Source organism: Pseudorasbora parva, chromosome 10 (genome assembly GCF_024679245.1).
Source record: "Pseudorasbora parva isolate DD20220531a chromosome 10, ASM2467924v1, whole genome shotgun sequence".
In the NCBI taxonomy this organism is placed as follows: Eukaryota; Metazoa; Chordata; class Actinopteri; order Cypriniformes; family Gobionidae; genus Pseudorasbora; species Pseudorasbora parva.
Window position 1 is genome coordinate 31,555,507 of NC_090181.1, and position 19,361 is coordinate 31,574,867.

Genomic DNA, 19,361 nt, shown 5'->3' on the forward strand with positions numbered 1-19,361 from the left:
TATGAGTAGAAAAATAGACGAATTAATATATTTATCTATCTCTTACCTACATCGTTTTTTCTACATCTTCAATGCTTCAGTATTCTTAATAATAATAATAATATAAATAAAAAAATTAGTATCAGTGACCGCTTTCATCCAGCGGAAGCATATGGTTCTGTCACTAATGGCTATGTTTACCCTACATTACAACATTATCTCAGATTTTCAAATATAGCCGATAACAGAGACAAACGTCCATTTTTCATTATTTTTTTAATTTTGAGCAAGCAGATTTATTGGAATTTTTTTTTTTTGAAAAAATAAAATAAAAAGTATATATCTTACATGCTTCTTCTTTGATGGTCTCATACACCACATTTAATTATTAATACTTTAATTAATACTTTTTTAATTAATTTTGTCTGAAACTATAAGGTGATTTTTTGCAAGGGAAAGAGTATAAATATAAAAGTATATAAAAATATAGAAAGAAGCTTTCATTTTCCCTACATTTTCAATAAAAATGGGACAATTAAAAAAAAAAAAAAAATCTTACATGGTTTTGGACCACACAATGACAATGAAATAACAAAAATCCACAGATGCATTTGCATTTTATGTCAAAAAATTAACTTTTATTTTACAACACCAATGATTCAAAATGACAGTCATTTGAAGTTGTAACAGGTCTACTTTAATATTACATGGAACTCAATGAAATTTGCTAAATATTGCAGTGTATATTCAACAAAATCTCCTGAGTATCACTCATAGTTCCTCCAATTCACATGAATTTTCTTCACAAAGTCTCTTCCATCTGTTTCTCAGTCTTTGTCAGCCAAGTCATTTTGCTCAAAATACCTTTAACAGAGAGAATTTGTGATTATACTTCATAACAACACCTGCGCACAGGGAACACTACATCTGGTTATAACAGCAGTTATAATTTCAGTTACCTGGCAACAATACAAATCATCAAGTTAAGAGCTGACAAACGATCATCATCTTTGCTCTCCTGGAAGAGAAAAATATCCAGTCTATTTTAGATTACCTATTTTAGGCTGTCAACAAACAAGCCTCCGACTGCAACGGAAGCCAGGGAGAAAACAGTGATAACCTAGCTTTTAATTCAGAGCAAACCAAAAGGTGTTTACCAGATTGGCACGCACTGTTGAGCAGCGTCTCGCCAACTCTCTGATAAGGGAATGTGCTTCAGGAAGCAGCGGCTTCTCAAGGCATGCTAGTAATGCATATAGCCATCTGCCCTGTGAAGATAAATGTTAATGTATGAAATACTCAGATAAACTGAGAAATTACAGTTGAATTAATTTAAATTAAATGTACATTTAAAGCCACAATATGTAATTCTTTGATGCTAGGTCACTAATTCAAAACTATACTAATATATTAGAGCGTATTTGGTGTTTCCATGTTTTCTACAAAATAAAACCAGGAATCGAGAGTAACGCGGGTGTAACGTCATTGATAAAAGTGTCCTGGTTAAAATAACTTATTTCTCTGGATTTAATCATTCTTGGAAACATTTGGGATAATATAAGTAAGTCAACAAAATATATATATATAACATTGTTCTGGTGGTTTTTGGATATTTTAATCCAAAAATCTTTATTGTCCCTTTAAAGGAAAAAAAACAACTGTTATAATATTGTACATGCAATCCATTAAAATCACCATGAAATCAAAATTGACCATTCCTTTTTTTTAATGGAATATTGTAGTACTCATTTGTGTACATCATTATTATTTTTAAATTCATATGCACTTGTGATCTTTAAAGCCGCACTTGGCTACTTTTGCACTCGGGGTCCCCCTACAGTTTGGAAAAAATAATGTCCTCAACTACTGTCGTAAGATCCGTCATCCTACAACAGGGGATGCCATCGCGCGTGCATTTGTTGACATGACAACCCTGATAGCCCTGAACTAGTGATGCGTGGGTCGTCTCATAACCCGCGGACCCCGTATGTCTATTTAATGATCGCGGGTGCGCGGCGGGTTGTAAAAATATATACAGTGGTGCGGTGCGGGCCAAATAACTTCATAAAAGTGGCGCCGCGGGTTGGTGCAGCACTAGTTCCCCTGAACACTGCAAGAGGAGTTCAGAGTTCTTCTGGCGTCGCGTGTGAAATGTCTTCATCCCAGGTAACGTTACAGTCAGTGGCATATGTTTCAGCATGTCTTATGAATATAATTTCATGGGTTTTATTTTTTTCAAACGCCAAATAATCACGATGCTCACGTTTACAAGCAGCGTCATTATAGTAGTCTATTGGTTACCGTTTTACAGAATCTATATGATACTTCAGTTCAATGTTTGAGTGGTAGCTCACTGTAACAAGCATGACAGCATCGGTCGGGCACGCCTCCTTCAGCTCACGCCGAAGAGCAAACGCTGGTCACATGTTGATCCTCGTCCTGCCTTTAATCACATCACTTTCTCGTTTCCTCTTATTGCTTTCCTCCAACAAAACCTTTTCTTTCTTATTTGTCTCTGCTGCTTCGGACATGACTATATTATCCGACGAACAAAGTTGGGCTCGCACGTCCGAATTTAAGGAAGTGTGTGTGTTGGTGGAAGTGACGTATATGCCGTAAAGCAGTCGAATTTTGTAGTTCTTTTTTTTTCTTGGGTTACTACCCGAAAGTTTAAAAGTACGATTAAAAACGATACAGACCCCATCAGGCTATGGCAGACGTGTCATTCAACCTATTGTAAGCCGATTTATCATCACAAGAGTCTTAAAAAATATATTATGAAGGTTGAAAAGTTACCTAGTGCTGCTTTAAATCAAAATAGCTTCCCCTTCCTCTTGCAGCAGCATCTCTTTTCTGATGATGCATTTACTGGTGCGAGGGCAGGGCAACCTGTCTGTGCACGTGATCAACCAATAGAAAACCACAACCAACCAATCAATTTCTGATGGACAAAATATAGTCCCGCCCTATATTTTTTCTCATTAGAGATGCCGTTTCACTCAGATACATGCAGTGGTGGATGAAGTACAAAAATCAAGCACTTGAGTAAAAGTACAGATACTTAAGAAATGGTTAGGTACTCCTTTCCAATTTTACTTGAGTTCTTGATTTTCAATGTACTTAAGTATTAAAAGAAAAAAGTAATCATCAATGAATGTTTATTTTTTTAATAAACTGTATCAATATTTTATTTAATCCTACAGCTCAAAATACCTCAAGGAGGAAGAATTGCTTATTCGAACATTATTATGAATTATTATGAATTGTCAGTAGCCAACACTAGTCAGTTCACAGACAGGGCTTAGACTAAGCCAGGATTAGGCCAGGAATATTTCAATTATGACATTTAAGTAGCTTTTATAACCATGCCTTAGAAAAAAAAACATTACTGTTGTGCATCTTCAGACAAAACAATGGCATTGACATTTTAAAGGCGGGGGGTGAAATGCTGTTTCATGCATACTGAGCTTTTTACACTGTTAAAGACTTGGATTCCCATCCTAAACATAGACAAAGTTTCAAACACTAAGTTGGACGTTTTATGGAGTATTTCTGTGTCAAAAATACTCCTTCCGGTTTCTCACAAGTTTCAGAGAGTTTTTTTCAAGTATGGGTCCGCTTGACGTCGACAGAGCGGAAGGTCCTTGTATGGGCCGTACGGGCTCTTCTCCCGGAAGGGTGCGCGAGGGTGACTAGAGCGAGAGAGGAAATGCACGCCCCATAAACACTCAGGTGCAGATCCAGTCGTCCGTGCAACACTTCTGTCGCACTGCGCTCCACTTCTGTCGCACTGCGCTCCACTTTATTCCTATGGGTGACATCAAGCGACTTCAATGCTTCAGCACAGCATTCTGGGAAGGCAGCGCTGCATTTGAACCGATTTGAACGCAGAAATGACAGGAAGCGGCACAACATCACGCTTCAGTCGCGTCGCAAAAGTGGATCTCCACGGTCACTGCTGTCACAGGACGTCACGAAATCAACAGTTACCAAAGAAGTGTGTTTTTGTTGGAGCGGTCCCAGCGATAAAGGTTCTCGGTCCTGCTTTGGAAGCAGGCGGTGAGTAAAACTGCTTCAAATGTCTATGTTGTTGGCTATCGTCGCGTGAGTAAACAACAGTAAACGACACGATCGTGTACGTTAGTTAATTTATCAATGGAGCATGCGATCTATGGTGTGTGTTTAAATACATTTGTTTAGCTGACCACTATAGGTGTCAGTTTGTTTATTGTAAAACCACCCAAACATAAACCTAGCGTTCTCACAAAGCGTGCTTCGTCATTCAAATGCACTAACGGTTACTCCATTGTTGTTCTATGTATAACGTTACACTAGTCTGACGTGCAAAACCGTTTTGCTTGCTACTGCTAAGGTTTAATCGCATACAATAGTCCATAAACCGAATCATGTCCTCATAAACTGCGAGCAAAGACACACAAATGTTGACAGGCCACTAAATACAGTACATACCACAGAGACAGACGTCCTGCTGTTGCTGTTTCTCCTGTTCAATTTATTTCAGCCTCCGGATCTGATTCTGGATCATATATGTATTAGTTGAATCTGATTGATAGCTATACTTTATTTAGGGTAGCGTTTTCTTCTCCACGCTTGAGGACGTCACTGCTTTGTGCGCGATCGTCATTCTTTAGCTCCGCCCACACGATACGCCTCCAGCCACTCGTTTTTTTCCGGAAAGACTCGGTACAGCCTATGTCTTTTATAAATATAATAAAACTAAAGACTTTTCGGAGATATGAAGGCTGCAATACTACTCTATAGGTACTCAAGATTGACATGTCTGAAACTAAGTGTTTTTAAGAAAGTTAGAAACTTTAGACCAGGAAAATATGTAGTGTATGTTGAAAAACAATAAATACAGACATCACATAGGGCTAAATGCATAACATTTTAAAATGAACGCTATGTAAACATACTAGATTTATATCATTTGAAAAGATGGGGAAGAACGCAAGTGCAATACTTTGCATTATTTTAAATGTTATGTAGTTTTTTACACCATTGAGATGGTGATAGGGACATGCCTACATTCAAGCATTACAGTTCATCCCTTTGCAGCAGATTTAGTTCACAAAAAATTGAAAGTCGTGACCTAAATATGATTTTCATTTACAATTATCAATCCTAAAATTTGTCATTTGTGACCAACCTTTCGCACTATTGGTTGCGTGCACACTTAAACTCAGAGGATCCCCCTGTTCTTGGCTCATTTAAGTCAGACTTAAGTGAATTCTGTTTACTGGAGACTCTAAATGGACCATTCCCCTGCTCATTCGAGAACAGTCCAATTCGCAAAATAATCGTTTGGTGCAGCGAATCCGTTTTAACGAATCAGCTCATTCACAAATCAGACTCTGCTATTCTGTCTTGGAACACATGCCAATTTCTTCAGTTCAAAATAATGAGTAACAATGTGTTTTCATTAAATGAAGTGGAGTAAAAAGTCCACTATTATGCTGTGAAATGTAGTGAAGTAAAGGTTTCTCAAAAATAAAAATACCCCTGTAAAGTACAGATACTTGAAAAATATACAGTAATACAGTACAGTAATAAAGTAAAAAGACTAATCGCAACTTGTGACTTTAAAGCTACACTGTGTAACTTTTTTAGTTTATTCTTAGCTAAAAACTCTTAGTTCTTTCAAAAATATATGTGCTAATTAATGTATATTGACTTCTTTCTCGTAAGTTTATAATATGCCATTGAAAATACATACGGGTGAGGGATTCGAATGCTGGTTGCCCCTCCATCTCGAAAGTACATTAGAAAAAAGAGGGACATACCCGTAAATTCAAGCTTCTCTTTTCGCGTTTTAACACTAGATGGCACTATGTCGAATGTGAAGAGGGGGATTGGCATGTTAATCTTGGACTAAATCGGCCACCGTAGGAGATGAAACGAAATCGGAATTGAGAGGAACTGAAACTAATATTCATTGAATGGTCATATACCTTTTCACCGCTAGATGGGGGAAAATATAAGATTGTAGCTTTAAATGTGACTTCATGGTGACTTTAAAGTTAGGTCCTGAATGATGCATAAGGATATGGAAAAATGGAGCAATTGAACTCACCAGCTGTGGTACAAAGTCTCTCTCCTCAAACCAATTGATTAAATACTCAAGCACCGCAGAGATGGTTGACTAAACAGGGAATGCAATAAAACTATTAAATATTTGATTTATGTGTGATTTATATGTGATTAATCAAATGACAGTTACCTGGTTTAGTTTGCTGACAATGCTCAGGAAAGGCGGGAAACCAGTCTGATAAAGAGATTCAGAGATTGACAAAATGCTCATTGTCATGGTGTAATGATAAATCTACTTGATGTAATCAATTAATGCTGAAAACAACTACTACAATGCCTGATAAAGGCAGAATTAGTACCTTGACATAATCAAGACCTGGGTTAACGTTGTCTTCTTTCAGCTGAATGTCAAGACAAACATTCTCACCCAAGCAGAACCTCCTCCATCCATCCTCATCCTCCGTTTTAGGCTGAAGGGGGAGAAGTTTTTGATTTTAAAACACCTATCTTGATGTTAAACTTATGTCCACATATTAATTCTTACCATTACAACATTATCATCCAAAAACTGAGCATTCCAATGCTGACGATGCTTGTTAACACTCTGAAACAAAATAAAGAGATATATTGACGATGCTAAACAGACAAATGCTAGATGCTTGATTTTGTGATTGTCAAAGTAAACATAACCAGTGCTGTTAAAATTAAACACCTGTCTGATTTCTGAAAATTTGCTGACTTGTTGTTGCTGCCATTTCAAGCTTGGAGAGAAACCCTGAGGTGCTGCCAGACAACCTGTGATCTGTGAAACAAAATATGCAAAATTATTACACTAACTTACATAAGTTCACAACTTACTAGTCAGTGTTCACTTGTCTCACTCACAGACACATTCACGGATTGTTTCTTCTTTAGCTTCTTTGGATCAATTTGTGCCACAACAACATCTGGGCACAGAGATGCTTCCTTCCTGTAAAACATAATGCTCACTGTAAAAAATAAAAATACAGCCGTATCTGAAAGATAATTAAACAAAACATATACCTTGTAATTGAATATGATTGTGCCTAAATAGATCATTAAACTCATATCTTATGTTCTCATTAAACGCATAGAGTACTAACTAACTAACTACGTTATGCAAGTAAAGTTCTACTCGGGACTACTTTGAAAAGATAATATATTGAAGACTGATGATGAAGAATGACTTACTGGACCTGTCTGAGATATTCTTGAGGGTTTCTGGGCGGTTCGTTAGAAATATATTCATCAGCATCGCATGACTCCACGGGCAGAAGTCTGGGCATCAACTCCTCCACGTCTGACTTCATGTCTTTGCGTTATTTTCTATGCGCGACAATCAAAACAAATCAGCATTTATTAGTCGTTGTTGCACGTTCTCTGCGTGCTTGTCAACCTCTCCATTTTGAAAACACTGCTGGGAATGATGACGCCCAATGGACGCGACGGTTACCGTGGCTACTTTTATCGCTCGCTATGATACAGATGGAAAGATGTAGTGACATCTGTTGTTTGGGAGGAATAAGAAGGCGAAGGGACTGGCCATCTAATGGAAAAGTATATAAAATATAGAAGTAGAATATGAAGACTTTTCAATGCTTTGTATATTTTTAAGTGGTAACATTTGCCCCTGGAAGTGATTTTCAGGGGCATTTTGATAACTTTATATGAGGGGATTTTTATTAAACCACATTAAAATATGTGTCATCCACACTTTATGTTAAAAAATACTTTAATAGTAGCTATCAATTAAATTAGATTATATCCACTAGACTGATAAATGAAGGTTTTGGTTGACTTGCAGAACTTCAGACTCTACAGACCTTTGCTCAGTCTGTCACTCCTATCAGGAATCGTTCCTCTAACAACGCTGTAACTGAGTGGGCTGGCATGTTACCTAGATGTGCTATCAGGGCTCAACATTAAGCCTGTTCACATTTGTCCTTTGGACAAGTAAATCTGCCATTCACTTTCGCAAAAAAATGCTTTTGCGGAATTGTTTTTACTTTTTTGTGTGTGTGTTGTAAATATAATTTATTCTGAAGCAATATTCTCGCCAGGGTTCGATCAGCTTTGTTAAATCTTCATATGTGTGATATGCATACCTTACAAGGTAATTTTCCCCCCAATCAATTTAAATGCTATGCTTCAGCTTTCCTTTTATATTCTTAAATTTGATCAATAAATTTAATTTGAATTAACCACTAGGGTTTCTACCAACCAAATTAAATAATTTAGACTGAAAAATGACAACTGCAATAAATAAATGTTATGAATGAGATTTAAAAAAAAAAAAAGTTTGTTTTGTTTTTAAATAGGCCTATACAAATATACACTCACCTAAAGGATTATTAGGAACATCTGTTCAATTTCTCCTTAATGCAATTATCTGATCAACCAATCACATGGCAGTTACTTCCATGCATTTAGGGGTGTGGTCCTGGTCAAGACAATCTCCTGAACTCCAAACTGAATTTTAGAATGTGAAAGGATGAATGTGAAAGGATATTTAAGCAATTTTGAGCGTGGCATGGTTGTTGGTGCCAGATGGGTTGGTCTGAGTATTTTACAATCTGACCAGTTACTGGGATTTTCATTAACAACCATTTCTAGGGTTTACAAAGAATGGTGTGAAAAGGGGAAAAACATCCAGTATGCAGCAGTCCTGCATTTTGTGCATTAAAAAAGGAAGAAAAAAAAACATGACGCCATTAAGAATCATATATAGACTCACCTAAAGGATTATTAGGAACACCTGTTCAATTTCTCATTAATGCAATTATCTAATCAACCAATAACATGGCAGTTGCTTCAATGTATTTAAGGGTGTGGTCCTGGTCAAGACAATCTCCTGAACTCCAAACTGAATGTCAGAATGGGAAAGAAAGGTGATTTAAGCAAATCTGAGCGTGGCATGGTTGCAGGTGCTAGACGGGCTGGTCTGAGTATTTCACAATCTGCTCAGTTACTGGGATTTACACAACCAGACCTGTGCAGTCCTGTGGGCAAAAATGAATGGGCCGACTGATTCAAGCTGATAGAAGAGCATCTGAAATAACCACTCGTTATATCCGAGGTATGCAGCAAAGTTTGTGAAGCCATAACATGCACAACCTTGAGGCGGATGGGCTACAACAGCAGAAGACTCCACTGGGTACCACTCATCTCCACTACAAGTAGGAAAAAGAGGCTACAATTTGCACAAGCTCACCAAAATTGGACAGTTGAAGACTGGAAAAATGTTGCTTGGTCTGATGAGTCTCGATTTCTGTTGAGACAATCAGATGGTAGAGTCAGAATTTGGCGTAAACAGAATGAGAACATGGGTCCATCATCTCTCGTTACAACTGTGCAGGATGGTGGTGGTGTGATGGTGTGGGGGATGTTTTCTTGGCACACTTTAGGCCTGGGTGTGCATCCCACAAATCTCCATCAACTGCAACATTTCTAAAGAATGCTTTCAGCACCTTGTTGAATCAATGTCATGTAGAATTAAGGCAGTTCTGAAGGCGAAAGGGGGTCAAACACAGTATTAGTATGGTGTTCCTAATAATCCTTTAGGTGAGTGTATAACGTTGGAAAGAATGTTTAAACATGAAACTAAACTTTTATCCACTATCAATCACCACTTTAATTAAATGAATGCAGAATCATTTGTGCATTTTAATGATTCCCTAGTTATTTTGTCATTAATGTTTTAATCAGGATACTTGTCCGGTCGGGCAAGTAAAATTCTCTTTCACTTGCCCCTTAAAAAAATCCACTTTACCGGGACAAGCGTTAATGTCAAGCCCTGGCTATATATGAATATATGAGCATGAATGTTATTATTGAATTGGAAAGAGCACTCTCATCTAGTATATACAAAAATGTAATGAAAACATCCTGATCTTTTAATCACTTTCCGGTATGGGTTATTAATAAAAAGCATGTAGGCTAACCTTTTTGCTGATTATATTCTGCAGTCATAATTTCTTTAATCATCCTAGAGTAGACAACCACATTTTTAGTCACACAGTTATCTTAACTGAACTGATACTTTAATGAGGTTAGTAATATTTACTGTTCATTTATCATTCATCAGTTGGAAAAAGCTATTCTTTTTACATTTGGGACAAAGACTTTATCTTTATATTTAGCGTCCTTGGTGTGAACAGGCATTTACTCACTATAATATCTCAAGTAAATCAAACAAAGTAAAAAAAAATATTACTGCTTCATGTTGTCCAACATTGTGAAACATTATCAGTTTGAATGTGGCTTTGGTCCAATGCGAGTTTGTGATGTGGCGTGTGGTGGTGTTAATGATTTACTGGCAGTAACCTATAGGCTAATCCAATCTCTGCTTGTCAGAATGTGATCGACATAGATTAGCTCATTCTCTGACAAGACAGAGGGAATGACATTTAGCTGGGATTTAGCTTGGCTTTTCCTCTGACTATTGGATTTGTAAATGTACGTGATCTACTGAGATGAAGGGAATTGCTGGATGAATCCAAACATGGCAGCTCTACGTTCATTTATTTTGTTTCATATTGTCTTTGGCTTTTTACACCACGGTTTGGGTTTGATTTCAGATTACAAATTATGTGGAGACCCCGAATGTGAAAGTAAGTTCATCATTTATATTCAGATACTGTAACAAGGAAAGATAAGAATGAAATGTGTTTTACCTGTTCATCTTACAATTATATTGCTTTGTCCAAAAGTTTTTAGTTATGCATGTTATTGCCATACTTTCTTATCTTTGAGTTTTTGTCTGTTCCTTATTACTTCAGGCATGATAAGTCGTGTGCAGGCACAGAGAGACCATAGTGCTAAAGACTGCCGCTTTCTAAACTTCAAAAAGGGAGAAATGATCACTGTTTACTACAAACTCACTGGAAAAAGGAATGATCTCTGGGCAGGAAGTGTGAGTCTATATTTTTCTAGTTCTGTTCTTGATTCATTCAATTAATTAATTAATTAATTAATTGATTAAAGCATACATGGCTTTAATGTTCTTAAGTTTGCTGATGAATAAAATCCTTATATTCATAATATTTTTACATTTTGCAGATAGAAAAGCTGTCCGGACTGTTCCCAAAAGATGCCATCAAAGTTGACCAACTGTTTATTGATGAGAAAAAGGAAATACAAGTGCCTACCCAGGTAATGTATATTTTAAAAAAAAGTTTTATAAATAACCTAAAAAATATGCTTCATGTGATATACATTAACTGGTTTTAGGCTGAAAATATAATTTAATATAATCAAATATACAATATATAAGTTACAACAAAAACGATTAATGACATCATGAAATGGAAAATCACTGTTTTCTAAATGCATATTGAATGATTCCTCCATGCATATTACTTTTATTTTGATAATAATAAAATAACTTTCAAAATGCCATAACTTCTGAATAAACCCTGCCCCTTCTGAATTATCTGATTGATGAATTATTCTATGTATGCTGATTTGTTTGTTTGTTTTTTTTGTGTTTTTTTAAAAAACACTCTACCAAGAACATAAACATAAATCATAAATTCTCTCCACAGGATTATGACTTCATCTGCTTCGATGAAAATGGTCTAGTCATTGAACGCAGCACTGAATTTGATGATCTGGAAGATTTGACACTAGAAACAAAAGAAACCCAAGAAACCGATATCAATGAAGTCCATGATAAGCCTGCTGATAGAGAAGAGAGTGAACCCAGCAAGATTTCTGTTCAAGATGTTTCTGATCAAAACAGCCCCAAGACAACAGAAAAAGGTGGGTCTTCATGGATAGGCTCTGCTGTTAGTGGATGGTTTGGCAGGAATGAACAAAGCAATGATGAACCACAGGATGAAAGCAGTGAAGAATCCTTCAAAAGCAGAAAAATAGTGATGGATATTGAGGAGAACAACTTGGAGGAAAAGACAAACTCTGGAACATTTGGTTGGATCAGGGGTGAACTGACCAGTGCTTTTGGATTTGGAAACGAGGATCTAAAGACGGATACTGAGGACAATATTGAGAACCCAACAACTGATAAAGACACCTCATCTCAGCAGTCTGACTCCTGGATAAGTATGGGTAGAGATGTCTTGAGCTTTAGTGAAGATGATATTTCAGCTGCAACTAAACCTGAAGCTGAGATGGAGGATGAAAACACACACATGGGGGACCAAAGTATTCTTAACCCCAGTGAGAACACTGAAGTGGATGACAAAATACAGAGAGATGAAAACAACCCAGCTGACAGTGTGAAGAATGAGGATGGTCTCATGAAGAACATGAGATCAGACAATGAAAAAGTAGAAGAACAGACGGGGTGGTACGGCAACATTTACAATAGAATTACAAACCTTTACAAAGAAGAGGAAACTAAACAAGATGAGGATGATGGAGGCAAAGATGGTTTGTCTGAGGAAAAAAGCCCTGGATTTGCTACAAACACTGAGAACATTGAAACCAAAGAGTCAGAATCAAGCTCACAGTCCCTATTTTCAGTCAGCGGCCTGCCATCAGTGTTTAAACTTCCATTTCAGGCAGACACGGTAGTAAAGAGAGATGAGGAAAAGACAGCAAAGGAAGAAGATCCAGGTAAGGAAGACTTTGATGAGGAACAAAATAATAGCGAGGATCAAGAAGAAGAAATGTTGACTGATATTGTTGAGCAGGACTCAAACCCAATAGACAATGATGCACTTGGTGAAACTCAGTTGCTCTCTGTTAAAGAAAAAGATAGCATTGCATTTGATAGCACTGAAGAATCTGATATGACAGAAGACAGCACAGATTCACAAATCATTGAAAACAAGTCTGCAGATGACTTGTATGAAGAAGTTAAAACTGCAAACAATGCTGATGTTTTAGAGGGAGAGGTGGAGCAAGATATGAGAGAGATGCAAAGTGATGAGGAAAAGTCAGCAAAGGAGGTAGATTCAGGTAAGGAGGACTTTCTTGAGCAACAAAAGTTAAAAAAGAAAGAAATGTCTGATGTTGATGAGCAAGAATCAATCCCAAAAGATGCTGATTTAATTAGTAAAACGCAAGCACTATCTGACAAAACAATGTCTTTAAAAGACATTGTTGCATCTGATGACATTACAGAAATAGATGGCTTTTCTCAAGAATCTAACATCCAAAATGATGGTGATATTAAGTCCGCAAATCATTTGATTGATGAAGTTCTTCAGAGCAAAATCAACTTAACTAATTCACCTGATGACATTTCAGAGGACAAGCTGACACAAAGGCTGCCTGATCAAGGCCATTTAGACACTATCGAACAGCAAGAAAGCGATTATGATAAAACTGTAACTGGTGCTGATACATCTGAATTGCCAGAGACAGATAAGTTACATTATCAAAAAACACAAGAATCAAATGTTTCAGACTTGTACACTGACTCTCATATTCAGACCGCCACAGTTAGTCAAAGTGTAAATGCAGATGTGAATCCGGAACTGACTGTGGATGCATTATTAGAATATATTAAAGAAAAAAAGTTAGCTGAAGATAACCAATGTGCATTGAAAGAACAAGAAGATGGAGGGTTAGTTATGGACAGAAATGATGAGTTAGTTATGGAAAAAAATTACAATTTAGTTACGGACAAAAACGACAATTTAGTTAGGGACAAAAATGATGAGTTAGTTATGGACAGAAATGACGAGTTGGTTATGGACAGAAATGACGAATTAGTTATGGACAGAAATGACGAGTTAGTTATGGACAAAAATGACGAGTTAGTTATGGACAAAAATTACGAGTTAATTATGAATAAAAATGACAAGTTAGTTATGGACAGAAATGACAAGTTAGTTATGGACAGAAATGACGAATTAGTTATGGACAGAAATGACGAGTTAGTTATGGACAAAAATTACGAGTTAATTATGAATAAAAATGACAAGTTAGTTATGGACAGAAATGAAAAGTTAGTTATGGACAAAAATGACAAGTTAGTTATAGACAGAAATGAAAAGTTAGTTATGGACAGAAATTACAAATTAGTTATGGACAAAAATGACAATTTAGTTACGGACAAAAATGATGAGTTGGTTATGGACAGAAATGATGAGTCAGTTCAGAACAGAAATGACAATTTAGTTACGGACAAAAATGACAATTTAGTTACGGACAGAAATGAAAAGTTAATTATGGACAGAAATGATGAGTTAGTTATGGACAAAAATGACAAGTTAGTTATGGACAGAAATGACGAGTTAATTATGGACAGAAATTACAAGTTAGTTATAGACAAAAATGGCGAGTTAGTTATGGACAAAAATGATGAGTTAGTTATGGACAGAAATGACGAGTCAGTTATGGACAAAAATGATGTGTTAGTTATGGACAAAAATGGTGAGTTAGTTATGGACAGAAATGACGAATTAGTTATGGACAACAATGGCGAGTTAGTTATGGACAAAAATGACGAGTTAGTTATGGACAGAAATGACAAGTTAGTTATGGACAAAAACGACGAGTTAGTTACGGACAAAAACGACAAGTTAGTTATGGACAAAAACGACGAGTTAGTTATGGACAAAAATGACGAGTTAGTTATGGACAGAAATGATGAGTCAGTTATGGACAAAAATGGTGAGTTAGTTATGGACAGAAATGACGAATTAGTTATGGACAAAAACGACGAGTTAGTTATGGACAAAAACGACAAGTTAGTTATGGACAAAAATGATGAGTTAGTTATGGACAAAAACGACAAGTTAGTTATGGACAAAAATGATGAGTTAGTTATGGACAAAAACGACAAGTTAGTTATGGACAAAAACGACGAGTTGGTTATGGACAGAAATGACGAGTTAGTTATGGACAGAAATTATGAAGCATTATCAAAAGACTACACATTTAATGAAGAAAACTTATCAGATGCAGAAGCTCTAGCAACGGAAATGAGCAATAAACATACATTGGACACAAACATTAGTCCTCTTGATGAAGGAACTTCTCATATTATCACTCTTAGAACAGATGAATTAGCTGTTATCAGTGAAGAAAATCTACATACAGACCTTGAGTCAAATCCATCCCTAAACGCCACAGAGGATGAGATGGATAATACCAGCGACTCGCATGATGTGTTACTGGAGATAAAGTCAGGTATAAGTATCGTTAAGGATACTGATTCAGAGAGTAAATGTGCAGATGAGGTTGAAGTGAATAGAGAGCATTTAGGTAGCATTTCTGAACCTACACAGAATTATACTGAGACAAATGAGATTATGATAGAGGAAACCCATACAAAAAGCCCATCACTAAACACTTTGGATGGATCTTCTAATTCAAAAGATGGTGGTCATGATCTCAGTTTACCAGAAAATACAGACACTGATCAAATTTGTACCGCTGTTAGTACTGAAGAGCCAGATGACTATATCACTTCCAAAGAAACAAAATTAACAGATGATTTCTTGGAGAATGACCCAGTTCATGATGGCAATATTAATAATATGGTTGATCAAAGTGATGAACACAAAGAGGAGACTGACACTGCAAATATTGAGGATCAAACCGAGTCAGACAGTGTCACGAAAATGGAGGAAAGTGACACAAGTGCCACCTGGGATCAAAGTGATAGTGACAAGGTGGTGAAGTCAGAAGATCAAGAGGAACAGGGTGATGAAGAACGGCCTGGAAAATCTGAAATTCAAGAAAAAAAGACTTTCAATCAATCTACAGAATCTTCTAAAGAATATTTCAACTTGTATCCTCATCTGAGCAAACAGAATATTCAAGATCTTTTAGATTTATTTGGAGACCACAATTTATCTTGGCTGGATTCCAAAATAGGAAACAATGATGCAGTTCAAGATAATAAAGATCTCGAAGAACTCCATGACTTTGAACAGCTGTTGGAATACCACATGAAGACCAACACAGAATTAGGACGTATTCAACAAGACACCAGTTTTCCTGACAAGAATAATATTAAAGAATATCCAGCACTACAAGCACTGTTTACTCTCTTATCTACTCTAAGAGAGAAATATTCCCCAGTGATAAAAGAAGTCAGTGTAGAAAGTCCAGGTACTGATGATTGATCATTTTAAAAATATTTCTTCTTAAGAGAATGGCAGATAAAAGATTTCATAAATTTGGTGAATATTGCATGGGGCAAAACTTTTGCCCAAATGTGATTGATGGGAAATCTAGGTTTTGTGATCTTACTTGAGTTATGGTAATGTAAAAGGTGTCATTTTCTATAATGTTCCCTCTTTTTCATCACAGGGATCAGCGAAGATGGCTGTGTTAATGAAGCATGTCTTGATGTGAATAAGAATACACTAATCTCTTCAACAGAGCTTAAAAATAATCAAGTTACAGAAGGCAGATCTGATAAAAATGACTTGAACGATCCTCAAAATGAGCCAGACACTGAGGAGAAGTACCATTTAGCAAATAAAGCTAATGTGGAGGGTGTTCAGACTGATGAGCAGAAAATAAGAAAGCATGAGGATTGGTTATCTTCTGAAATCAAGAAAACTACTTCCCAAAACCATGGTCTAATCTCTGAGGTGCATGTTGAACCACAGAACGGTAACCCCCTTTTTACATCCTAAAATGAAAACAAGTAATTTTGCCATAACTGTCTGCCATAATTTACTCATAAATTAATTTCACCATATTAAATTGTAAACACTTATGTTTTTTTGGCAGGTGAAGGGCAATTTTATCAAATGGCAGTGTTTGTTGAAGACACAATTAAAGAAATAGCATCTATAGTGGACAAGGTAGGCCTTCATGTGAAATACGTGTAGGTAAAGTATCCTGCTGGTAATTGTTTAAAAAAATAAAATAAAATAATTTTACACATTAAAGGAACAAATCCTGTAATTTTGTTGTGAGATAAAAATGTGCCTAATGTTAAAGGGTTAGTTCACCCAAAAATGAAATTGATGTCATTAACTCCTCTCGCTAATGTCGTTCCACCCCCGTAAGACTCTTGAAAATCTCAATGAAATTGAAGATTGTCAAAAAAAATTGTCAAAATCTCAATGAGATTGATGTCAAAAATCTCTTGAAGTTCATCTTCAAACATAGTTTAAGATATTTTATATTTAGTCCGAGAGCATATGCAAGTGTATGCACACTATACTGTTTGTGTCCAGAAAGGTAATAAAAACATCATCAAAGTAGTTCATATGTGACATCAGTTGGTTGATTAGAATCTCTTGAAGCATCGAAAATACATTTTGGTCCAAAAATAACAAAAACTACGACTTTATTCAGCAGTCTTCTCTTCTGCGTTTGTTTTCAATCATCAAAAAGATTAAATCGGTTATGAATCATCGTATTGATTCGTGATTCAGATTGCCATGTCACGTGATTTCAGCAGTTTGACACACGATCCGAATCATGAATCAATACACTTTCTAATTTGATTCTAATTAACTAACTGATGTCACATATGGACTACTTTGATGATGTTTTTATTCCCATTCTGAACACGAACAGTATAGTGTGCATACACTTGCATACGCCCTCGGACTAAATATAAAATATCTTAAACTGTGTCTGAAGATGAACAGAGGTCTTACAGGTGTGGAATGGGGTAGTCATTAATAACATACATTTCCTTTTTGGGTGAACTAACCCTTTAAAGATATAGCCAGCTAGTGTTTTTAAGTGTTTAAAAAACATTTAACACCTTAAATGTCTGTATATGACTTTTATAATGTTGGCCAGTCCCTTTTCAACTATATCTAATTAAAATCATAAATGTAATTTCAATTATAAAGTTTTGAATTAGGCTATCATTGTTTGTATCATAATACAGAATCACCTTAAATAGTCATAGTGTTTATAGCCTAAGTTTAGTTAAGTACAGCACATACTAGATCTCCTGGTTATCCCATATAATATTAAGCAATAATCTGAAGCCACTATTTGTTCAAAATATAAGCGTTTATGCCATATTTTTTTCCTCGTGGAAACTCCCAACGTCTACAGTCTATTTTCTGTCTTGACATGTTGCCAAACAGTGTCATATTTTGCACTCAAGACAAATTAATGATATTTAGTACTTATTACTTTTATATAATTAAATAACCCATAAAACCATGGCAGAAGAAATTAATGCAGACACAAAAGGGAATTTTGAGCTGCTCAACCGGTCTGTGGTTTAGTGACTTTGTTTGTTAGGTAGGCCTACAGTATATTTAACCGACACACCCACCCACTGGTGAAACATACTTACCCACATTTGAAACGATTGACGTTTCATAACCAGCCCATGACAAATATTTTTCGCAAATGTTTATTGACTAATTCCTCAGTGTCGGTCACTTTAAAACTTGAACGGGACGTTGTGGCATTCAGCAATTGGTGACGTGTGGAAGAAACCATAACCCTTATAGGGGTGATAGTTTTTTGTGGAATTAAATTTTGCCTGAGAAAATAACAAAATACTGTTTATTTAAACAAAACACATATTTATATATTAAAAACAATAAAATAAATACCTCTGGTGTCCTATTTAAATTTTAGTGAAACAAACATTTATGCGTTAAGAATGCCCCCTCCTAAAAGGAAGAGTGTGCTCTTCCTCTATGCGCACTACTACTAGCAGTCAGAGTAGAGCAGCATCCGGCGGCACCATGGCATAACAACAGATAAATTAACAGATTATAGAATACAGAATAACTTAGTTTGAATATAATCATGGCAGACGAATTTAAGGCCGAGTCGGTCGTCACAGAAGCGACTGACATTAAAGGAGCAGCGACGATTTACTACACACTCGCGGTGGAGAAAATCAAAGATGTACGTTGTGTGTCAGTGTGTGAATGATGAAACAGCGTTAGTGTGTATGTGTGGCAGCTGTCAGCAGGTGCCATATATTTTTTATTTTAAGTCATCTATTATAGTACACATAATTTACTCGAGTGCAGTGTTTACTAGATGTATATTTGCTTTTAAATGTGTAACAGCTTTATATTCAGGTATATAAGTTAGCTGGTTAGCATCGAAGCATCTGGTTCGTTTCTCATTTTAGTATAGATTATAGATTATAGATTATATCTTAACGTCATATTACAGTTTATACCGGGTTAAATTGTGTACTGTTTATCGTTCTTTTTCATCTTGTGGCTTTGGTTTTGGTCAGTTACTGCTGGTAAATGACAAATGAGATGTCATGTCTGATTTTTCATGTCTGAGATGATAAAAATGTGAAATATTTTAGTTTAAACGTGGTAGGTTGTTAGAGTTGGTCATATCATTTTTATTTTAAGGTAACCGTTTTGATTTAATGTCAGGTGGTATAATAAAAGTAAAAAGTGTTCAAATATTTTCTTTGCAAATGGGTC

At 36.0% G+C, this 19,361-nt stretch overlaps 2 protein-coding genes across 11 annotated transcripts in view; one reads left to right on the plus strand and one right to left on the minus strand.

The window, feature by feature from the left end:
* Positions 1–595: 595 nt before the first annotated feature.
* gemin2 (gem (nuclear organelle) associated protein 2) lies at positions 596–7,503 on the minus strand. Its single transcript, XM_067454656.1, has 10 exons — positions 7,243–7,503; positions 6,916–7,000; positions 6,743–6,832; positions 6,575–6,634; positions 6,390–6,500; positions 6,221–6,265; positions 6,074–6,142; positions 1,137–1,247; positions 939–997; positions 596–843 (listed from the first exon to the last, which is right to left on the minus strand). The coding sequence occupies exons 1-10, from the start codon at positions 7,359–7,361 to the stop codon at positions 807–809; spliced, it is 786 nt and encodes a 261-aa protein (XP_067310757.1). The 5' UTR covers positions 7,362–7,503; the 3' UTR covers positions 596–806.
* Positions 7,504–10,415: 2,912 nt separating this feature from the next.
* The window catches only part of mia2 (MIA SH3 domain ER export factor 2), a 32,669-nt gene continuing 23,723 nt past the window's right edge, over positions 10,416–19,361 (plus strand). The window contains exons 1-7 of one of the 10 annotated variants that reach the window (XM_067455858.1): positions 10,416–10,661; positions 10,830–10,963; positions 11,110–11,202; positions 11,595–12,627; positions 12,901–12,972; positions 16,282–16,590; positions 16,711–16,784. In XM_067455858.1, the coding sequence (XP_067311959.1) occupies positions 10,541–10,661; positions 10,830–10,963; positions 11,110–11,202; positions 11,595–12,627; positions 12,901–12,972; positions 16,282–16,590; positions 16,711–16,784 (1,836 nt within the window). In that variant the 5' untranslated portion in view covers positions 10,416–10,540. Of the gene's footprint in view, positions 10,662–10,829; positions 10,964–11,109; positions 11,203–11,594; positions 16,081–16,281; positions 16,591–16,710; positions 16,785–18,610; positions 18,817–19,361 lie in introns of those variants that run through there. The other 9 variants (XM_067455851.1, XM_067455854.1, XM_067455857.1 and 6 more) reach the window with 9 other exon arrangements.

Coding starts and splice junctions, on each gene's coding strand:
- gemin2 (XM_067454656.1), bottom strand. CDS start 7,361: ATGAAGTCAGACGTGGAGGAGTTGATGCCCAGACTTCTGCCCGTGGAG. Junction 6,266..6,389: donor CAGGTCTTGATTATGTCAAG/GTACTAATTCTG, acceptor TCTCTTTATCAG/ACTGGTTTCCCGCCTTTCCT. Junction 844..938: donor ATGATTTGTATTGTTGCCAG/GTAACTGAAATT, acceptor TCTCTGTTAAAG/GTATTTTGAGCAAAATGACT.